The 22,492-nt window shown below is 48.9% G+C and overlaps 1 protein-coding gene across 1 annotated transcript in view; it reads right to left on the bottom strand.

Moving 5' to 3' along the window:
* The window catches only part of LOC146181464 (putative chitinase 10), a 55,181-nt gene extending 32,991 nt beyond the window's left edge, over positions 1–22,190 (bottom strand). Inside the window, exons 1-4 of the mRNA XM_084577889.1 lie at positions 22,145–22,190; positions 21,227–21,250; positions 18,570–18,719; positions 12,322–12,539 (exon numbers count right to left, since the gene is read on the bottom strand). Of these exons, the coding sequence (XP_084434015.1) occupies positions 12,322–12,539; positions 18,570–18,719; positions 21,227–21,250; positions 22,145–22,190 (438 nt within the window). The remainder of the gene's footprint in view (positions 1–12,321; positions 12,540–18,569; positions 18,720–21,226; positions 21,251–22,144) is intronic.
* Positions 22,191–22,492: the final 302 nt, after the last annotated feature.

Genomic DNA, 22,492 nt, shown 5'->3' with positions numbered 1-22,492 from the left:
TTCTGTCTGCACGAGGCAGCGGAGGTGGCTCAGCTACAGAGCTAGTAGCAGGCCCGTTCATTTTCTTTTCCTTCTTCCTACAACTACCACCACAACAACAACCACCACAAAGGTTTTCCCCTGATGGGGCTAGCCTGCCACATAATTTTTATCTGTTGTAGGCCGTCATTGCACCCGCCACCGTTTCTGTGGTGGACGACGGCTGTTTTTGCGGTGCGCATCTTTCTCTCCCTCTTCTTTTTCTTTCTTCTCTATTTTCTTTTCTGTCTGCACGAGGCAGCGGAGGTGGCTCAGCTACAGAGCTAGTAGCAGGCCCGTTCATTTTCTTTTCCTTCTTCCTACAACTACCACCACAACAACAACCACCACAAATTTTTTCCCCTGATGGGGCTAGCCTGCCACATAATTTTTATCTGTTGTAGGCCGTCATTGCACCCGCCACCGTTTCTGTGGTGGACGACGGCTGTTTTTGCGGTGCGCATCTTTCTCTCCCTCTTCTTTTTCTTTCTTCTCTATTTTCTCTTCTGTCTGCACGAGGCAGCGGAGGTGGCTCAGCTACAGAGCTAGTAGCAGGCCCGTTCATTTTCTTTTCCTTCTTCCTACAACTACCACCACAACAACAACCACCACAAAGGTTTTCCCCTGATGGGGCTAGCCTGCCACATAATTTTTATCTGTTGTAGGCCGTCATTGCACCCGCCACCGTTTCTGTGGTGGACGACGGCTGTTTTTGCGGTGCGCATCTTTCTCTCCCTCTTCTTTTTCTTTCTTCTCTATTTTCTCTTCTGTCTGCACGAGGCAGCGGAGGTGGCTCAGCTACAGAGCTAGTAGCAGGCCCGTTCATTTTCTTTTCCTTCTTCTTACAACTACCACCACAACAACAACCACCACAAAGGTTTTCCCCTGATGGGGCTAGCCTGCCACATAATTTTTATCTGTTGTAGGCCGTCATTGCACCCGCCACCGTTTCTGTGGTGGACGACGGCTGTTTTTGCGGTGCGCATCTTTCTCTCCCTCTTCTTTTTCTTTCTTCTCTATTTTCTCTTCTGTCTGCACGAGGCAGCGGAGGTGGCTCAGCTACAGAGCTAGTAGCAGGCCCGTTCATTTTCTTTTCCTTCTTCCTACAACTACCACCACAACAACAACCCCCACAAAGGTTTTCCCCTGATGGGGCTAGCCTGCCACATAATTTTTATCTGTTGTAGGCCGTCATTGCACCCGCCACCGTTTCTGTGGTGGACGACGGCTGTTTTTGCGGTGCGCATCTTTCTCTCCCTCTTCTTTTTCTTTCTTCTCTATTTTCTCTTCTGTCTGCACGAGGCAGCGGAGGTGGCTCAGCTACAGAGCTAGTAGCAGGCCCGTTCATTTTCTTTTCCTTCTTCCTACAACTACCACCACAACAACAACCACCACAAAGGTTTTCCCCTGATGGGGCTAGCCTGCCACATAATTTTTATCTGTTGTAGGCCGTCATTGCACCCGCCACCGTTTCTGTGGTGGACGACGGCTGTTTTTGCGGTGCGCATCTTTCTCTCCCTCTTCTTTTTCTTTCTTCTCTATTTTCTCTTCTGTCTGCACGACGCAGCGGAGGAGGCTCAGCTACAGAGCTAGTAGCAGGCCCGTTCATTTTCTTTTCCTTCTTCCTACAACTACCACCACAACAACAACCACCACAAAGGTTTTCCCCTGATGGGGCTAGCCTGCCACATAATTTTTATCTGTTGTAGGCCGTCATTGCACCCGCCACCGTTTCTGTGGTGGACGACGGCTGTTTTTGCGGTGCGCATCTTTCTCTCCCTCTTCTTTTTCTTTCTTCTCGATTTTCTCTTCTGTCTGCACGAGGCAGCGGAGGTGGCTCAGCTACAGAGCTAGTAGCAGGCCCGTTCATTTTCTTTTCCTTCTTCCTACAACAACCACCACAAAGGTTTTCCCCTGATGGGGCTAGCCTGCCACATAATTTTTATCTGTTGTAGGCCGTCATTGCACCCGCCACCGTTTCTGTGGTGGACGACGGCTGTTTTTGCGGTGCGCATCTTTCTCTCCCTCTTCTTTTTCTTTCTTCTCTATTTTCTCTTCTGTCTGCACGAGGCAGCGGAGGTGGCTCAGCTACAGAGCTATTAGCAGGCCCATTCATTTTCTTTTCCTTCTTCCTACAACTACCACCACAACAACAACCACCACAAAGGTTTTCCCCTGATGGGGTTAGCCTGCCACATAATTTTTATCTGTTGTAGGCCGTCATTGCACCCGCCACCGTTTCTGTGGTGGACGACGGCTGTTTTTGCGGTGCGCATCTTTCTCTCCCTCTTCTTTTTCTTTCTTCTCTATTTTCTCTTCTGTCTGCACGAGGCAGCGGAGGTGGCTCAGCTACAGAGCTAGTAGCAGGCCCGTTCATTTTCTTTTCCTTCTTCCTACAACTACCACCACAACAACAACCACCACAAAGGTTTTCCCCTGATGGGGCTAGCCTGCCACATAATTTTTATCTGTTGTAGGCCGTCATTGCACCCGCCACCGTTTCTGTGGTGGACGACGGCTGTTTTTGCGGTGCGCATCTTTCTCTCCCTCTTCTTTTTCTTTCTTCTCTATTTTCTCTACTGTCTGCACGAGGCAGCGGAGGTGGCTCAGCTACAGAGCTAGTAGCAGGCCCGTTCATTTTCTTTTCCTTCTTCCTACAACTACCACCACAACAACAACCACCACAAAGGTTTTCCCCTGATGGGGCTAGCCTGCCACATAATTTTTATCTGTTGTAGGCCGTCATTGCACCCGCCACCGTTTCTGTGGTGGACGACGGCTGTTTTTGCGGTGCGCATCTTTCTCTCCCTCTTCTTTTTCTTTCTTCTCTATTTTCTCTTCTGTCTGCACGAGGCAGCGGAGGTGGCTCAGCTACAGAGCTAGTAGCAGGCCCGTTCATTTTCTTTTCCTTCTTCCTACAACTACCACCACAACAACAACCACCACAAAGGTTTTCCCCTGATGGGGCTAGCCTGCCACATAATTTTTATCTGTTGTAGGCCGTCATTGCACCCGCCACCGTTTCTGTGGTGGACGACGGCTGTTTTTGCGGTGCGCATCTTTCTCTCCCTCTTCTTTTTCTTTCTTCTCTATTTTCTTTTCTGTCTGCACGAGGCAGCGGAGGTGGCTCAGCTACAGAGCTAGTAGCAGGCCCGTTCATTTTCTTTTCCTTCTTCCTACAACAACCACCACAAAGGTTTTCCCCTGATGGGGCTAGCCTGCCACATAATTTTTATCTGTTGTAGGCCGTCATTGCACCCGCCACCGTTTCTGTGGTGGACGACGGCTGTTTTTGCGGTGCGCATCTTTCTCTCCCTCTTTTTTTTCTTTCTTCTCTATTTTCTCTTCTGTCTGCACGAGGCAGCGGAGGTGGCTCAGCTACAGAGCTAGTAGCAGGCCCGTTCATTTTCTTTTCCTTCTTCCTACAACTACCACCACAACAACAACCACCACAAAGGTTTTCCCCTTATGGGGCTAGCCTGCCACATAATTTTTATCTGTTTTAGGCCGTCATTGCACCCGCCACCGTTTCTGTGGTGGACGACGGCTGTTTTTGCGGTGCGCATCTTTCTCTCCCTCTTCTTTTTCTTTCTTCTCTATTTTCTCTTCTGTCTGCACGAGGCAGCGGAGGTGGCTCAGCTACAGAGCTAGTAGCAGGCCCGTTCATTTTCTTTTCCTTCTTCCTACAACTACCACCACAACAACAACCACCACAAAGGTTTTCCCCTGATGGGGCTAGCCTGCCACATAATTTTTATCTGTTGTAGGCCGTCATTGCACCGCCACCGTTTCTGTGGTGGACGACGGCTGTTTTTGCGGTGCGCATCTTTCTCTCCCTCTTCTTTTTCTTTCTTCTCTATTTTCTTTTCTGTCTGCACGAGGCAGCGGAGGTGGCTCAGCTACAGAGCTAGTAGCAGGCCCGTTCATTTTCTTTTCCTTCTTCCTACAACTACCACCACAACAACAACCACCACAAAGGTTTTCCCCTGATGGGGCTAGCCTGCCACATAATTTTTATCTGTTGTAGGCCGTCATTGCACCCGCCACCGTTTCTGTGGTGGACGACGGCTGTTTTTGCGGTGCGCATCTTTCTCTCCCTCTTCTTTTTCTTTCTTCTCTATTTTCTCTTCTGTCTGCACGAGGCAGCGGAGGTGGCTCAGCTACAGAGCTAGTAGCAGGCCCGTTCATTTTCTTTTCCTTCTTCCTACAACTACCACCACAACAACAACCACCACAAAGGTTTTCCCCTGATGGGGCTAGCCTGCCACATAATTTTTATCTGTTGTAGGCCGTCATTGCACCCGCCACCGTTTCTGTGGTGGACGACGGCTGTTTTTGCGGTGCGCATCTTTCTCTCCCTCTTCTTTTTCTTTCTTCTCTATTTTCTCTTCTGTCTGCACGAGGCAGCGGAGGTGGCTCAGCTACAGAGCTAGTAGCAGGCCCGTTCATTTTCTTTTCCTTCTTCTTACAACTACCACCACAACAACAACCACCACAAAGGTTTTCCCCTGATGGGGCTAGCCTGCCACATAATTTTTATCTGTTGTAGGCCGTCATTGCACCCGCCACCGTTTCTGTGGTGGACGACGGCTGTTTTTGCGGTGCGCATCTTTTTCTCCCTCTTCTTTTTCTTTCTTCTCTATTTTCTCTTCTGTCTGCACGAGGCAGCGGAGGTGGCTCAGCTACAGAGCTAGTAGCAGGCCCGTTCATTTTCTTTTCCTTCTTCCTACAACTACCACCACAACAACAACCCCCACAAAGGTTTTCCCCTGATGGGGCTAGCCTGCCACATAATTTTTATCTGTTGTAGGCCGTCATTGCACCCGCCACCGTTTCTGTGGTGGACGACGGCTGTTTTTGCGGTGCGCATCTTTCTCTCCCTCTTCTTTTTCTCTCTTCTCTATTTTCTCTTCTGTCTGCACGAGGCAGCGGAGGTGGCTCAGCTACAGAGCTAGTAGCAGGCCCGTTCATTTTCTTTTCCTTCTTCCTACAACTACCACCACAACAACAACCACCACGAAGGTTTTCCCCTGATGGGGCTAGCCTGCCACATAATTTTTATCTGTTGTAGGCCGTCATTGCACCCGCCACCGTTTCTGTGGTGGACGACGGCTGTTTTTGCGGTGCGCATCTTTCTCTCCCTCTTCTTTTTCTTTCTTCTCTATTTTCTCTTCTGTCTGCACGACGCAGCGGAGGTGGCTCAGCTACAGAGCTAGTAGCAGGCCCGTTCATTTTCTTTTCCTTCTTCCTACAACTACCACCACAACAACAACCACCACAAAGGTTTTCCCCTGATGGGGCTAGCCTGCCACATAATTTTTATCTGTTGTAGGCCGTCATTGCACCCGCCACCGTTTCTGTGGTGGACGACGGCTGTTTTTGCGGTGCGCATCTTTCTCTCCCTCTTCTTTTTCTTTCTTCTCTATTTTCTTTTCTGTCTGCACGAGGCAGCGGAGGTGGCTCAGCTACAGAGCTAGTAGCAGGCCCGTTCATTTTCTTTTCCTTCTTCCTACAACAACCACCACAAAGGTTTTCCCCTGATGGGGCTAGCCTGCCACATAATTTTTATCTGTTGTAGGCCGTCATTGCACCCGCCACCGTTTCTGTGGTGGACGACGGCTGTTTTTGCGGTGCGCATCTTTCTCTCCCTCTTTTTTTTCTTTCTTCTCTATTTTCTCTTCTGTCTGCACGAGGCAGCGGAGGTGGCTCAGCTACAGAGCTAGTAGCAGGCCCGTTCATTTTCTTTTCCTTCTTCCTACAACTACCACCACAACAACAACCACCACAAAGGTTTTCCCCTTATGGGGCTAGCCTGCCACATAATTTTTATCTGTTGTAGGCCGTCATTGCACCCGCCACCGTTTCTGTGGTGGACGACGGCTGTTTTTGCGGTGCGCATCTTTCTCTCCCTCTTCTTTTTCTTTCTTCTCTATTTTCTCTTCTGTCTGCACGAGGCAGCGGAGGTGGCTCAGCTACAGAGCTAGTAGCAGGCCCGTTCATTTTCTTTTCCTTCTTCCTACAACTACCACCACAACAACAACCACCACAAAGGTTTTCCCCTGATGGGGCTAGCCTGCCACATAATTTTTATCTGTTGTAGGCCGTCATTGCACCCGCCACCGTTTCTGTGGTGGACGACGGCTGTTTTTGCGGTGCGCATCTTTCTCTCCCTCTTCTTTTTCTTTCTTCTCTATTTTCTTTTCTGTCTGCACGAGGCAGCGGAGGTGGCTCAGCTACAGAGCTAGTAGCAGGCCCGTTCATTTTCTTTTCCTTCTTCCTACAACTACCACCACAACAACAACCACCACAAATTTTTTCCCCTGATGGGGCTAGCCTGCCACATAATTTTTATCTGTTGTAGGCCGTCATTGCACCCGCCACCGTTTCTGTGGTGGACGACGGCTGTTTTTGCGGTGCGCATCTTTCTCTCCCTCTTCTTTTTCTTTCTTCTCTATTTTCTCTTCTGTCTGCACGAGGCAGCGGAGGTGGCTCAGCAAAAGGGCCAGTAGCAGGCCCGTGCATTTTCGTTTCCTTCTTCCTACAGCCACAACAACAACCACAAATGAAGACACTGCCTCTGCCCTGGAATTAACTTTTCATTGGACTGACTTGCGCCCACAAAAGAACTAAGTTAATCGGCGGCGGCGATAGCAGCAAGAGTACTCGGCGGTCATCGATCTACAAATGCCCACTGCATTCGGCAGTGGTAAATTTAAGGTTGGCGCAAAAGCATCTAGGTAATCCAGCTAATCCTGCAGTAGCCACAGGATTGGAGGAGGTCGGTTTACAACCCCATTCCAAAGAAAGGCAGTGCCAAAGATTGTTCCAACTACCGCACGATCGCGCTTATTTCGCATGCTAGCAAGGTGATGTTGAAAATCCTCCAAGGTAGGCTGCAGCAGTATGTGGATCGGGAGCTTCCAGACGTGCAAGCTGGGTTTCGCAAGGGCAGGTGAACTAGAGACCAAATTGCCAATTTTCGCTGGATCATGGAAAAAGTAAGAGAGTTCCAGAAACCCATCTACTTCTGCTGTATTGATTATGCGAAAGCGTTTGACTGCGTAGATCACAGCAGATTGTGGCAAGCTCTCCAAGAGATGGGAGTTCCAATTCACCTCATCTGTCTCCTCAGGAATCTGTATGAAGGGCAAGAGGCCACAGTCAGAACTGGGCATGGTCTTACTGATTGGTTTCAGATTGAGAAAGGAGTGAGGCAAGGCTGCATACTGTCGCCCTGCCTATTTAACCTATATGCAGAGTGCATCATGAGGAAGGCCGGTCTGGACGAGTCTTCAGCTGGAGTGAAGATTGCTGGAAAACGTATCAATAACCTTAGGTATGCGGATGATACGACTTTAATGGCAGAAAGTGAAGTGGAACTCAAGAGGCTTCTGATGCGCGTACAAGAAGAGAGTGAGAAGTTTGGGCTTAAATTGAACATTAAAAAGACAAAGATCATGGCGTCTTGCCCTATCAAGTCCTGGAGCATCAAGGGACAAGAAGTGGAAGCTGTGACAGATTTTCTCTTCTTTGGCTCCAAGATTACACCGGAAGGAGACTGCAGCCATGAAATTAGGAGACGCATGCTTCTGGGAAAGAGAGCCATGGTTAGCCTTGACCGCCTAGTAAAGAGCAGAGACATTAGTCTGTCAACCAAGATCCGTATAACTCGTGCTATGGTCTTTCCAGTTGTGATGTATGGATGCGAGAGTTGGAGTGTGAAGAAGGCTGACCGCCGAAGAATTGACGCGTTTGAATTGTGGTGCTGGCGGAGACTTTTGAGAGTTCCTTGGACTGCCAGAAGATCAAATCAGTCGATATTGTTGACCATAAGCCCTGACTGCTCATTGGAGGGTCAAATTCTAAAGTTAAAGCTCAGATACTTTGGTCATCTGATGAGAAGAGAGGAGTCGCTGGAGAAAGATTTAATGTTTGGAAAGGTTGAGGGTCGCCGGAGAAGGGGTAGGCAGCGAACGCGATGGTTAGATGGCATCCTCGAGGCGCTGCAGATGAAGTAATGTGATGTTAGGAAGATGTTAGAGACTGGAAAGCGTGGCGTGACATGATCTATAGGGTCACGAAGAGTCGGACACGACTGAACGACTGAACTGAACTGAATCCAGCTAAGGATACTGGAAAGGTCTGGAATAATGTGGAAATAGTAGTTCTTCCCTCCAATCATTCCATACTAATCTCGGAGCTCCTCTCACTGCAATGAAACTGATACTCCGTCGAGCAAAAGTACAGAACCATGTTAAAAATACGACAGTATTTGTTTTCTGTAGTTCTGTATGTTCCGTCGTAAACGCCAGATTTTTCTTTAGTTCTGTAGTACTTTTCGGTTGTTCGTTAGTTTTTCTGTAGTATACTTCTGTTGTCTCTAGTTCTATAGCACGTTTCTGTTGTAAATACATGAATTTCTAACGTTACTACAGAAAGTTCTGTTCTCGCAACAGGTTTCCCGTCAAAAACCCCGCAGAAATTCCGTCGTAACAACAGAAAATTTTCTGTAGTTTTTTCCGACTGGGACTTTTTTGTGACACTAAGCATGAATAAGCAAAGAGCACAAGACCAGTCCGTGCGTTAAGATCACAGAGATCAGGGTGGTGGTGGTGGTGGTGACAAACGTTTATTGATCTAAAAGGGGTGGATGTATGCATCGGCCGGATCTATGAACATCCAGCCCTTACAGATACTGGGTGGGGTCCCTAGTACGGGACCCCAGTGGCGTCGGCCGCTGCCCGGGCTCGCTCGACCAAGGCCTTTTGGGCCTGCAGGTCATAGCAGCTGAGCAGGGTCGCCTCCCAGTCCTCCCGAGTGGGGTTGGGGTGGGGAGGAATAGCTGGGTTGGATGGGCAAGCCCACACCATGTGGTAGATGTCCGAAGACGTCTCCACACAGTGCGGACAACTGCCCGTGAAGGAGAGATTAAAATGTTTTAGTGCTGCCGGGCACAGCAGAGTGTTGGTATAAAGACGGAGTAGAAGCCGCTCCTCCGTCTTAGATAGACCTTTACTCGGGCGAGGGTAAAGGCTATGACAGGATTGATAATAAAGAACAATGTCCTTAAAAGAATACGCGGGTTCGAATTTGAGATCCTGATCTAGGGGGTCGAGATGGGAAGCCCGGAAAGAGAGCGCGCGGGCGGCGGCGTCGGCTGCCTCATTCCCCTCGAGACCCATATGAGCAGGAGCCCATACTATTTTCCGGTAAGCGGGGTCCCCGGCGTAGGTGCAATTTCGAAGTAGTCGGTAGGCTAAGTATGGCGCCCAGCCTTGCTCGACGTTCCGACAGGCCCCTCGCGAGTCGGAGATAATTGTTTTAGAATCAGTGTGGGTAGCTGCCAGAGCAATGACAACTTCCTCCGCGTGGGTTATGTCACGGGCGCGAAATGTAAGCCCGTTAACAGTTTTAGACTGGTGGACCACTGCGGCCGTGTACCATCCCCCATGGTGAGGGCCGGAGGCGTCCACGTAGTAAATGGCGGGTTTCGACCCATAATGGCGGCCCAGGGCTTCCGCCCGCGCCAGGCGCCTGGCCCTTGTGGTCTTCATATGTCATGTTTTTAGGAAGAGGGCGTACGTGGAGGGCGCATCTCCACTCGAAAGGGAGGTGTACACAATCTTCCATAAGGGTGGTATGTTGGATGTGTAGCCGGGCAAGAAGGCGGCGACCCGACAGTATCTTAGAAAGACGTGTGTATTGGTTGGTTAAGTAAGCCTCTCGGATCTCCCGGAACGTATTCACCATGCCCAGGCCCAGTAGACGCTGGTTGGAAGTGTTCACGGGGAGGTCGAGGGCTCTCTTAAAAATTTTGCGCAGGACGACTTCGAGTGCATCCTCGTCTTGTTTCCGAAGGTGGAGGTAAGGAGTCGAATACAAATTTCGACTGGTCACGAATGCATGCGCCAGCCGCAAGGCGTCTTTGCACCGCAAGAAGAACTCTGCCACCGCCGCACCCAACACTCACCAAGGCCGAAGCTGTGGCATGGCGACAACTGCAGACTCACACCTATACAAATTTGTACCACAAACATTTGTTCTTCCCCACCCGCTACCCAGATAAATGCCCCACCTGCCAACAACACCGACCTACACTATACCATTCTGTTTGGGCCTGCCCAAAGCCACCCGGTGGCATTCCACCTGTACCTCACCCTACCCTCTCATCTTGGGAAGATGCCTTGTCGCGCACGGAGCTGGCCGAACAACGCCGGCTAATCGAGCGGGCCTAGAGGATTGCCGTGGCCCATGGGCTTATGGACTGACGTGTATTTATTTCTTTCTGAGACCGCTTCATCAGCACCAACCCGCAAGACCAGCGACAGCTGTTCTGGCGGGCCTGCAGGATTGAGGCGGCACATGGAGCCCTGGACTGAGGGCTCCACTCAGGAAGAAAAGGAAGTTTACATAATAAATGTTTTTCCTCCTCCTCCTCCTCCGCCTCCCACGTTTGTTAGAAACCCGGCGGACCATGCGGCTCACCTCGTCCCCCACCTTACGGAGTTTCGCCAAGGTAGTGTCCGACCGTCTATGTTGATGAATGAAGAGCCCTAATACCCGGACTTCTTTGCGTTCAGGAATTGATCCTGTCTCTAAAAAGAGCTCAATTTTGGCCGTACACTTTGGTGAGGGGCGTATGTGTACAAATTCAGATTTTTTAGGGGAGCATTGAAGGCCGCAGCGGCGAGCATAACGGTGCGCTATGGTTGCCGCTTGCTGCAGGTTGGCCTCAATATCTCCAAGAGAACCTTGCGTGGCCCACAGGGTGATGTCATCGGCATACAGCGCATGCTGCACACCAGCGACAGCACCCAACTGGGCCGGCAGGTGCATCATAGCCAGACTGAATAAGAGAGGAGACAGCACTGCACCCTGTGGTGTTCCTCTGGTTCCAATTTGGAACGGGCCATGTTCGGTGTCCTGGATTTTAATGTAGGATTGGCGATCTGTCAAAAATTGCCGAATGTATCTGAACGCGTTGCGTCCGCAACCTGTTTGTGAAATATGAGTATTACCTCATGAGTAACATTGTCGAAGGCTCCTTTCAAGTCTAAGGCGAGTATGACCCTGTCGTTGTGAGGTTATTCGACCGGGTCAAGAACGTTCCGATTAAGTTGTAGCAAAACATCCTGTGCGGACCTGTACGGGCGAAATCCATGGAGTCTGCGAAGATGTGTTGATTTATGAACTCGGACAACCTGTCACGCACCATCGTCTCCATTAGTTTGCCCGTACACGAGGTTAGAGAGATGGGGCGAAGGTTGTCCGTGTTGATAGCCTTGCCAGCTTTTGGAATGAAAGTGACCAGAGCAGTCTTCCAATCGATGGGGAGTGGCGCGTCCCCAAGCCAAGTTGAATTGATGTAATCCAATAAGGACTGGTAGGCCGGGTCGGGTAAGTTAGCTAGTAATTTGACTGTAATTTTGTCCCGACCCGGGGCTGTGCCACGTTTCATTTTCGCCAGGGCCGCCCGCAGATCGTGGAGCTGGAAAGGTTCATCCAGCTCAGCGTTCTCCGAACCTGCATAAGAGTGCGCCGGTCCGCGGGGGTCCTGCGCGTGCCGGCAGCTGTAGAAAGCAACAAAGACTTGTAAGCTTCGTGGTAGAGGTGTTCCGCCTAGCTCGCAGAACTCTTCCACCCCCTTGCTCGGGGCTCAGTCGAGAGCACGCCGTTTTATTCAGACAGCTACAGACGGGCTCACTCCCCAGCCGTAGCTGATGCATAGAATGCATCCCGAGACGCACCCGACAGACAAATGCAGAGTCTGCCGAACGGAGACGGCCGGCTTCGCACACATGCTGTGGAATTGTAGCAAGTACCAGGAAGAAGCTAAGTCTGGGAGTATCCCGCCGCGACTGGAAGCAGCCGTAGGGAGCGACAATCAAGAGGAACAACTCTGGGCCGTCCAGCAGGTCATCAAGGCGCTGGGCCGGCAGGGAACCAGCGAGCCGGCCACGGCGAGCGGGGACTCAGGCCGCGCGGCCGGTACCTAGAGGACGGCGTAGGCCCCGTCCAGAGCGCGCGTTCTACTGCAGGCCCCGAATAAACGTTTTACCAATCCAATCCAATCGACAAGAGCCATTGCAAGCGTGTGTGCATGGTAGCAAGATACAGTGAGGAACGATAAAAAAACAATGTGCGCGAAAGAGTCACAAGCACTATTCTGCATAGATTATTATTCTATGCGACGTCGTTTTTTTTTTCTGTTATAGCTCATTCGCGGTCCCTTTCTAACCGCGTTTCCCTTCATTTTCGGCGGGTTACCAAAGAACGAAAAAGGCCACAGAGGCGCATACGAACCGTGACAATCTCCGTGATGTTCTGTGCATTCCTCGGTAAGATGTCGAGCCCCATCACGTGCAGCCCGTCTACGCCACTGCGGTCGAGCCATATACGTGCGTCGGAGGCCAGCCGCTTCGGGGCCCAGCCGGTGCGCAGCATCGCCTCTAGGTCCACCGAAAGAAGCAAGACCACGTCGGCCGCAGTGTCGCGAACGTGGAGGAACTTCTTGAAGGCCGCTGCGCAAGACAGCGGTAAAGCGCCAGAAGTCAAGAAGTTATGAGCTGTATGTACAAGTTCGCACCGGAAACAAAGAGTGCATTGCATATTCATGGTAAGGTAGGTGGGTGATTAACAGGTCTTAAGTTGTTCTTAAGAGAAAACCTTGTCTTTTAGGAACGGTTTAGAGCTGGCTCAAAACACCTTGGGGACAAAAAATATTTTCATTCACAAGAATATGCCACCTTCCCTTTGTAAGTTTGGCGTTCAAACAAGCAATTCTTCCTTTATAGCCAAGAAACCACAGACCCATCTTTATGTTTCCAAGAAAACAGTTATTTGCTCAAAGCCCAGAAATTCATAACTGCCTGCCGGAAAGTCCGCTCAGAGAAAAATGTCTGGTTCATCATGGCCTGTTGAGTACGCTTGCAGGGCGCCATCGGAAATAAACCCGTCGCGCCAACCATTTGCATTAAATATTTGCTGTCAGTCCTTATTTCAGGGAGCCTTTAAACTGCCTTCGGAGTCCGACTCGAATTCTTAAGATGATATTGACGTGTTCTGCCGACGTTCTTCTGATCAGTTAACATTTCATATTGCTCAATTGAATAAACACTCGTTGAACCTCTCGCTGAAAGCTTCCAATCCAACAGACCTGATCGAATTGGCCGAGATATCAAAGCTAATCAATAAGCGCAAGGTGGCCGATATAAGGAAGTATAACATGGAGAAAATTGAGCATGCTGTAAAGAACGGGGGAAGCCTTAAAGCGGTAAAGAAGAAATTGGGCATAGGCAAAAACCAGATGTATGCGATAAGGGACAAGGCGGGCAACGTCATCATGAATATGGATAAGATAGTCAAAGTAGCCGAGGAGTTCTATACAAATCTCTACAGTAGCCAAAGTAGTCAGGACCGTAATGAGATTGGCGGTAGGGAAAAACATTCAGACGTTCCACCAGTGACGAAGGACGAGGTCAAGAAAGCATTAGAAACTATTAAAAGGGGGAAATCAGCTGGAGAGGATCAGATAACTACGGACTTGCTGAAGGACGGGGGGGATATCGTGTTAGAAAAACTGGCCACCTTGTATACGCAGTGCCTGGTGTCATCGACGGTACCGGAACCATGGAAGAATGCAAACATTATCCGCATTCATAAGAAAGGGGACTCTAAGGACCTTAAAAATTACAGACCAATCAGCTTACTGTCTGTTACGTATAAGGTATTTACTAAGGTAATCGCTAATAGAATCAGGACAACCTTAGACTCCAATCAAGCAAAGGATCAAGCAGGGTTTCGGAAACGGTACTCTACCATCGATCATATCCATACCATCAATCAGGTGATAGAAAAATGCTCGGAATATAACCAGCGCTTATACATAGCATTCATTGATTACGAAAAAGCATTTGACTCAGTTGAAACCTCGGCGGTGATGCAGGCATTGCGAAATCAGGGGGTAGACGAGCCATACGTGAAAGTGCTGGAAGATATATATAGCGGCTGCACAGCAACCATAGTTCTGCATAAAGAAAGTAACAAAATTCCCATAAAGAAAGGTGTTAGGCAAGGAGACACAATCTCCCCAGTACTATTCACAGCTTGTTTAGAGGAAGTATTCAGAGACTTGGAATGGGAGCAGTTAGGGATAAGGGTAGATGGAGAATACCTCAGTAATCTGCGATTTGCTGATGACATTGCCTTGCTAAGCAACTCGGGAGATGAACTACAAATAATGATTGATGACCTAGACAGGAAAAGTAGAAAGGTAGGCTTGAAAACCATTATGCAGAAGACAAAGGTAATGTTCAACAGCCTCGGGAAGGAACAGCAGTTTACATTAGGTAGCGAAGTATTGGAAGTAGTAGGCGAATATGTCTACTTAGGACAGATAGTAACCGCAGATCCGGACCATGAAAAGGAAATAACAAGAAGAATAAGATTGGGATGGAGCGCATTTGGCAAGCACTGCAGATTATGACTAGCAGCTTACCGGTATCGCTCAAGAGGAAAGTATACAACAGTTGCATCTTACCTGTACTCACCTATGGCGCTGAAACGTGGAGGCTAACCAAGAGAGTTCTACTTAAGTTGAGGACAACCCAGAGGGCTATGGAACGAGAAATGGTAGGGGTAACATTAAGAGATAGGAAGCGTGCAGAGTGGGTCAGAGAAATGACTCAAGTTACCGACATTCTAGTGGAAATTAAGAAGAAATGGACATGGGCAGAACATGTAGTGCGAAGAGAGGATAACCGATGGTCGCTGAGGGTAACAAACTGGATTCCAAGGGAAGGAAAGCGTAGCAGGGAGCGGCAGAAAGTTAGGTGGGCAGATGAGATTAAGAAGTTCGCAGGGGTCAAGTGGATGCAGCTAGCACAGAACCGGGTTAAGTGGAGAAATATGGGAGAGGCCTTCGCCCTGCAGTGGGTATAGCCAGGCTGATGATGATGATGATGATGATGAACCTCTCGCTCAATGACAGTAGCAAGATCATGGATGTAGAAAACTCTCATAGTGCGCGAGAAGGGATATTCCTTGCAAAGCTTCCTGGTACTTTGTGTTCGTTCCAGAACCCTGAGCACCAGGGTTGTTCCCGCTTACAGATGACCTACTTCTATGCACTTCGACGGAAGGAAATTTTTCGCTTGAAAGACAGACTTTTCACAGGGGGCAACAAGGTCTCTTGCGGCATTTACGTGGTCCCGACAGGAGCGGGTGGAGTAGAGTTTTCCTTCGAAAACCTGTTACAGGGTTCATGTAAACGCTGCCGGGTCGAGAAGTCGAGGGGTCAAGTTGAGTCAACTCCGGCGCAGGGGTGGGTTAACTCGACTAGACTCCACTGCAGGAAGCATCTAAACGCGCTCCCCGAGAGCATGTACATGCTTCCTCGAGCGCGGGGTACAGTGGGAGGAGAAAACAGTACAGAAAACGCTAAAAATGTGCGGGGGAAAACGCCGGAATCGGGTGCCGTCTGCAAGTTCTTCGCCTCGATGCAAGGCGCCGCCGTAATCGCCGCTCGTCGGTGCCTTGTCAGGTTGGGTTGAAGTAAGCCCGGTAGAGTCGAGTCCACTCAACTCGACTCGTCAGCTTAGCGCCCACAGTCGGGTTCATGTAAACAGGGTTTCTATAACTACAAGAAGAGTTTCACTAACTGAAAACTGTGAAACGTGCCTGAATAATTGGAGGTTTCCAAGCACTCTCTGCCGGAGGTGTTTCGCCAGATGAGACAAAAAATAAAGCGGGCGGGGGGGGGGGAAGGGGGGGGCGGGGGGGGGGGGGACACTTATGCTCTGCTTTTAAAGGCATGGAGCGAGAGAGTTAATCTCTCCCGTTTGCCAACTCTACCTGCGGATGTTTGTCTACTGCACCTTTGCTACTTGCGTAATTACTAACCACTTAATTTATATTTCTGATATCCCACACATACTGCTTAACATAGACCTTAATGAAGTTGTACGAACGTGCTTCGGTGGGCTAGGGGTAGTTTGTCCGACTTGGAATGCAAGTGTCTTGGAAGGCTGATTCTGATCTCGTCATACCCTCTGACCGAACAGGCTCAAACTGGCAGCTCCTGCCGATTAGGCGATGCCATTAGGCCACATGACGCTAGTCAACCAGTCATCGCCCGGCCATGACAGCCACAAACAATCACCCGCCAGAGGCATGTCTGTGAATTTTTGCTAGCAATGCCCGCGCCAAAACCTCTAGAAAACTGATAATTTAACACTGTCGCGGTTATAATTTGAAACAGCGCTCACAAAACACGCCTTGCGCCTCTTCAGAAGTTCCAGCTTTCTTTTTCCTGTCCCGTATACGAGGTCCGATGTCGTATTAGAACAGGAATGTTGCTTGGCACATAGGCAAAATAACATTTTAAGCGATAGCGAGTCGAGGTCGTTCAGCCGCAAAATCATCGCCGCACCCTAGAATTGACAACCGTAATCTAGAACCTATAGCGGTGGCATATAAGTAGGGGATCCGCCCCGAGTGCAAGGGGACAGCGGTTTGACTCTCGTTTCCACGCAATGCTCGACCGGATTAAAAAAAAAAAAAAAATCAGCATGTCGATGGAATTGCAATAACAGGTTTGGGGTGCGACCTGATGCCGGTAATCATCTACGGAAACACACTCCCTACCCGAACAGGATATATGGCTACCTTGACGCCGTAATCGCTACAACCTCCTATGAATACTCTATTAAACCTCCCGGTCTCAGGCGGCTGTGGAGAAACTGATCATGGCGGCGGTCAGACCTATGACGCAACAGAGGATGCTAAGAATTTCTGGCTCCCGAAGGGCCGCCCTCACAACGTTTATTGCTAGAGGCTTAGCTAGTGAAACTAGTCAGCAGTACTCTTAGAGGAACTTAATTGCATGAAATTGGATGTCTGGGGCTTAGTGTGGTTAGGAGGCATGAGGCACATAGTCTACTAAGGGGCGGGCATGTATTATGTTATTGAGGTTCACCGGAGAAGCGATAACTAGGAGTAGCCAGGGTTCCTTGTCAATAAGCATATCGCATGATAATCCAGAAACGTTCTGTAGTGTTAATGAGAGGGTGGCATGCATCGCAATTAAGCTTTATAAGAGTTATAAGCTGAAGGTTGTACAGGCCTACGCGGAACATGCAGTCATGATGACCAGGCAGTGGAAGGCTTCTACAATCGAAGGTGTAGAAGCGGCAATTGTTCACGGAAAGTAAAAACACAGTATACTGTACTGATGGGCATCTTCAATGCCAAGGTAGGAAGAAAGGAAGATGGACACCAGGCAGTGAGTAAATATGGAGTTTGGTGAAGGAATAGCAGCGAGGAGTTATTAGGTAAGTTCTCTGAACGCAATAACCTACGAGTCATGAATATCTTCTTCCGCAAACGGAATAACAGAGAGTGGGCGTGGATAATCCCTAACCTAACGGGGAGACTAAGAATGATATTGACTTCATACAGTGTTCTAACCCTGGAATTATGCAAGATGTAAAGGTAAGCGAAAAGGTTCGAAGCAGTGACCGCAGGATGGTAAGCTCTCGAATTAATCTGGATTTGAAGAAGCTTGAACGGAGCAGATTAGTGAGGAAGAAGACAATCAACTAATTAGTGGTAAACAGAAGAATTTAGGATAGCGATGCAGAAAAGATATTCAGCACTAACCGAGGAAGCCACATAGAAGCAATAAACGATAGCTCCAAAGATATCATTACGGAGTACGCGGTAGATGTAGGCGGTAGGATAATTAGAGAAAATATTGGTAACCTATCTAAGGAGACAAAAATATTTGATCAAGAAACGCCAAAGTATGAAAGCCTCCTACCCAAAAGACGGGATAGGACTGACAAAGATATCGGAGCTGATAAACGTAAAGTGGCCGACATAAAGAAGTATAACATGGAGAAAATTGAGCATGCTCTAACGGAATGGTCGTAGCCTGAAATCGGTGTAGAGGAAACTGGGCATATGCAAAAATCAGATGTATGCACTGAAGGACAACGAGGGCAATGTCATTACTAATCATCATATCGTTACTAATATCATTACTAATTTTCAGTGCTGAAGGGCAGTCAGGCGTTCCGCTGTTACGAAGGACGTGGTTATGAAATCTTTAGAAACTTGAAAAGTGGGAAGACAGATGGGAAGCTATGGCAGGGAAAATGGTAGGTGTAACTTAAAGAGATGTGAATCGCGCAGAGTGGCTCAGAGATGTAACTCGAGTTAGAGTCAAGAGACTCTAGTCTAAGAGAAATGAGCTCGGACAGAATATGTAGTGCGAAGACAGGATGACCGATGTTCGCAAAGGATACTTATTTGGATTTTAAGGGAAGGTATCAAAACAGTAGGTGGACGGAGGAGATTAAGTGCTTTGCAGGAGGCAAGTTTATTGAGCGAGCTCATCAACGGGTTAATTGGTGAAATAATTGGGGCAGGCCTTCACTCTACATTGGGTACCGGCCGGCTGCTGATGATGAACACGATCGGTACGAGTTATTGGTTAGCTTTAAAAATGAGCAAGCGCTACATGCAGCGTGGCTATGCGCATCTCCGCGTACCTTGGTCGTAGCTGTAGAGGACGTCCGGGGAGTCGGTTCCCGCGCGGTTGGGCACGCTGGCGTAGATGAAGTGCGTGCACACACCGTACGGATAGATGCCTGCCCGGTAGCGCGGCGAGAACTGGCACAGCAGGTTAAAGTTGGTCGATGCTGTGCGCGCGCCAAGGAGACACCTCTTGTTTGGTGTAGGTAGAACGTGGAGCGTTTTAAACGTGAAGAACCAGCAATGACAGCAACGGGAACGTTTAAAGCTCTAGGATGCGAAGTCGAATGCGGAATGACACTTTTATTTGCGGCCATTAACTTATAATCTGGCAACCGGAGTTAACTGCTCCATATTTCAGCCACATCTTGTACACAACTGTGTTTAGGTGCGGCCGCTGAGTATTTAGTGGTTAATCGGGTCAATCACACTTTACACGAGCACTGTGGTTGGCACGCGGTCACACTGTCAGCGATGTGTCAAACTGCACAGGTCAGACTGCACAGTCAAGCTGCTCAGCCATGCACACGCGCTTGCAGCTTGCGCTGCGTGAGTTGCAAGATCATCGGCTCGAACGCCCCCGAGAAGTTCGATCGACCACCTACGTGGCCTGACTGGAAAAATAAAACGCCGCTAGTGGCTACTACTTAATGAAGAAATGATTGGTACGCCTACGCAATCTGATAGGTCTTAAAGCGCAGCTTTTAAGCGCCCGTTCCTGCGTTTCGCGTCGTCGTCGCCGTCGTCCCTCGTAACCAGCTCCGCAGCCAGGGCAGCGCGCGCTCCTGCCGCCACCGTTCGCCGCTGCGTGTGCCCCCCCCCCCCACCTCTCTGTTCCTCTGTGGCGGCGAGCGCGCGTGTTTTCTGATGGCTCCGCGCACTCCTGCCGCCACCGTTCGCCGCTGCGTGTACCCCCCTCCCTTTTATTCATGGCAGCGACCGTACGCGTTCTTGACTGCTGCGCGCGCTCCCGCCGCCACCATTCGCCGCGGAGTGTACCCCCTCTAATTCCTGCATGGCGGAGACGGTGTTCTCCGGTTGCTGAAGCGCCGCCTCGGCAGCGGATCCCGATGCGTGCATCCCAAGCCGAAGCGCAGAGCCACGCTGACTTGACCCGCAAGCGGCGTCAGCGGCATCAGTCAGTCGCTGCTATCTCTTCGTCTCACAACGTTCCTATGGGCTCACGCGCCGCCTCCCGCGACTTCCCGATAACTTAATTGCTCTCTTCGCTCCTCCTTTAATGTCATTCCTGTGCAGCGGCAATCAGAGCATCGGGGTGGCGGCGGATCTTGATATGTGATAATAATAGAAGTGCGCACCGCCCGAGCTGGAACGCATACCTCAACTATCGAAAAGCTGAAACAGCTGATGAGCTGCGCTGAAATTTCGCGTTAGGAAGTAATGTAATCGTCGGCAATATTTTAATGATTTAATGCCCGGCTACTCGAATCAACACCACCGAATGATGGAAGGCGCGCTGTTACACCGCAATCATCGATCAGCGCCAGAGCGGCTCTCCACATTTCAGACATCTGTTTCGGACCAAAACATATTCTGTAAAGGCTCCTTTACTAGTTAATTCGGCACCCCCCCCCCCCCCCCCACCCCTCCCTCCCATCAAAGTCCATTCCAACTGCCGTATCTCGTGACAAGGCGTACAGATATCAAGTACTATATGCCTTAATGGTATCAGTGACGACACTCTGCGACGAACAGCGAAGAGGAAATAGAATCAATAGGAAAATGATTCACATGAAAAGAAGCCATATTGTTCGAAAGGCTAGTTGAAAGGTAGGCTGGAAAGTTAGCCACGTGAAATATTACTGTGCTTTGAAGGAGCCGATTTTATGTTATGCAAGCATCAATGCCCTTGTATAAACATTTTTCTAAACCCGTAACAAAGCTTGAACAATTTATACTGAAAGGTACTGAAAGTATTAGCCAAAATATATATTCGGCCTGATAACTGCTAGTATTCTAGTTGTGCGGTCATTCTATTGCTTTACATCACTCTTTCTACTTGGCCTTTTTGTATATAGGCATACGCACAGCCTTGTGGCGTCCTCTGTCGCCGGTTTGTAGATTGCTAAATAGTCATTTTTGTCGTAGAACACTTTAACTCGTTTGTGATTACAATACAACTCTGCTGTAGTAGTCTCTGGCAAATTGATGTAGCAAACCTATATACTGCCCGTAAAAGACATTGGTGACGACCGCTAACTTCACAGTATGAAAATGTGCCTCTGCTCAGAGTGGATTCAGAACGCAGCATGCAGTGCAGATAAATTAGAATTACATGTAAAATAATAATAAAAACGAATTGAATGGCAGAGACAATCCCAGAAAACGTTATACAGTATTCAAAAAGTCGTTTTCGTGTATTCTTTAGGAGGTAGGGACAGATATTTATTGCCGTATAATACTTGCATATGTCAAGTTCATCCGGTCTGGTAGAAAACGACTCGACCTGGAACCTGGCATTTTTTACACGTGTGGTGCAGTTGGCTCCCATTCAAAAACACAAAATGAGCCATAAGAAACGGGTATTGAGAAATATTGTTGTAAACTGAATCGCAGGAATAAACTGCGAAGTTAAACTAAAGTACTGAGCATGGTAAACGCACAATGACCTGGGTTTGAAGCGTCCGTATGTTGAAACTACACGTTTACTTGCCTGAGTATGTGATTGGTCCGTTTTCTGTAAGACAGAGATAGAGTTAATGCAGGTTTTGTCTCATTCCTCCGTACGAAATGCTTACACGCCCAAGCTTTGCATGCTTGATGTGTAAGGAATCGCAAGCAAATTCTTCGAATCATAACGCTAAACGTTTGGCGGCAGAAAACGACAAAAAATGACAAGTTATCTACTTGTGGTATTATTTCCAGTTTTGGTAATTCCCCTCTGCTTAACGTGCCATCTGTGAAAACACTATGTTTCATTATGCTACTTGGAGATGCTTTTCAGTAAGGACTCCATATTGTACACGCTAGCTCTCTCATTAAACCGATAGGTGTTAGAATAAATACAACAGTCTCATAGTGATCCTCTCATCGATTTCTAATTTTTTTTTCTCGCTTACAAAAACCTCTCCTGGCATTCATACCCATTGTATACTCTCAATTACGCTAAAAAACCTGCGCACTCTTTAGAAATCAGCTCTTTCGATAATGCGCGTCTGCCACACATTAAACGTGTCAGCTTGAGACAGATGATTTCACTATAGGTCATAGATGGATCCGCAATCACTAGAACACTACATTTGCGAATACGAGTGACAATCCTCATCCACTCACTTCCTCGAGTGACTCATGAAAGGCACCGAGCATGGATCCTGCGTTAGATGCCATCGCTGCCAGTTTGTTCTCTTGCGACTCATGAATATAGAGAAGTGCATTTTTGTAATACTTCAAGCCTTTTCAAGGGTATTTGCCGTGTATGAGACAGTGATACGAATCGCAAACTTCTTCTCTGCCACTATCATATGACCACATCGAACGACCGCCGGCCGCACTCTTGTGACCCGCTCTGCAACGTCACCCTTCCCCGAATTCATAGCAGGAGTCCAGGTCGGTGAACCTGTGCTTCGCTTACGTTCCTGGTTGGAGTTCTCTTTGAAGGCCTTTCCGATGGCGGCCATGCTCTCCTCAGGTGCTTCTGCACAGATGAAAACACTATGACTTATGGCTAACTGAATGATAAAAAACTAGACTATGAAGCAAACCTCCAAGGTTTGCTTCCACCCAGTGTCGCTAAGTCGCAACACATCAAAAGTACTACGCGTCTTACTTGCCTTGCAAAGCTTAGCCGCCAGTTCGGCATAAGTTGTTATCACAGGCAGCTCTTTGGAATATGTCTGCCGTCTAAAAAGAGCTTATTTGTAGGCGAGCTGATGGAACATCGCAAGGGAGAAAACTGCAGAAACAGCAGGAAAATTTCCTC

Source organism: Amblyomma maculatum, chromosome 8, assembly GCF_055883805.1.
Source record: "Amblyomma maculatum isolate TAMU_Amacu chromosome 8, ASM5588380v1, whole genome shotgun sequence".
Lineage (NCBI taxonomy): Eukaryota > Metazoa > Arthropoda > Arachnida > Ixodida > Ixodidae > Amblyomma > Amblyomma maculatum.
This window is presented reverse-complemented; position numbering and strand designations above follow the sequence as displayed.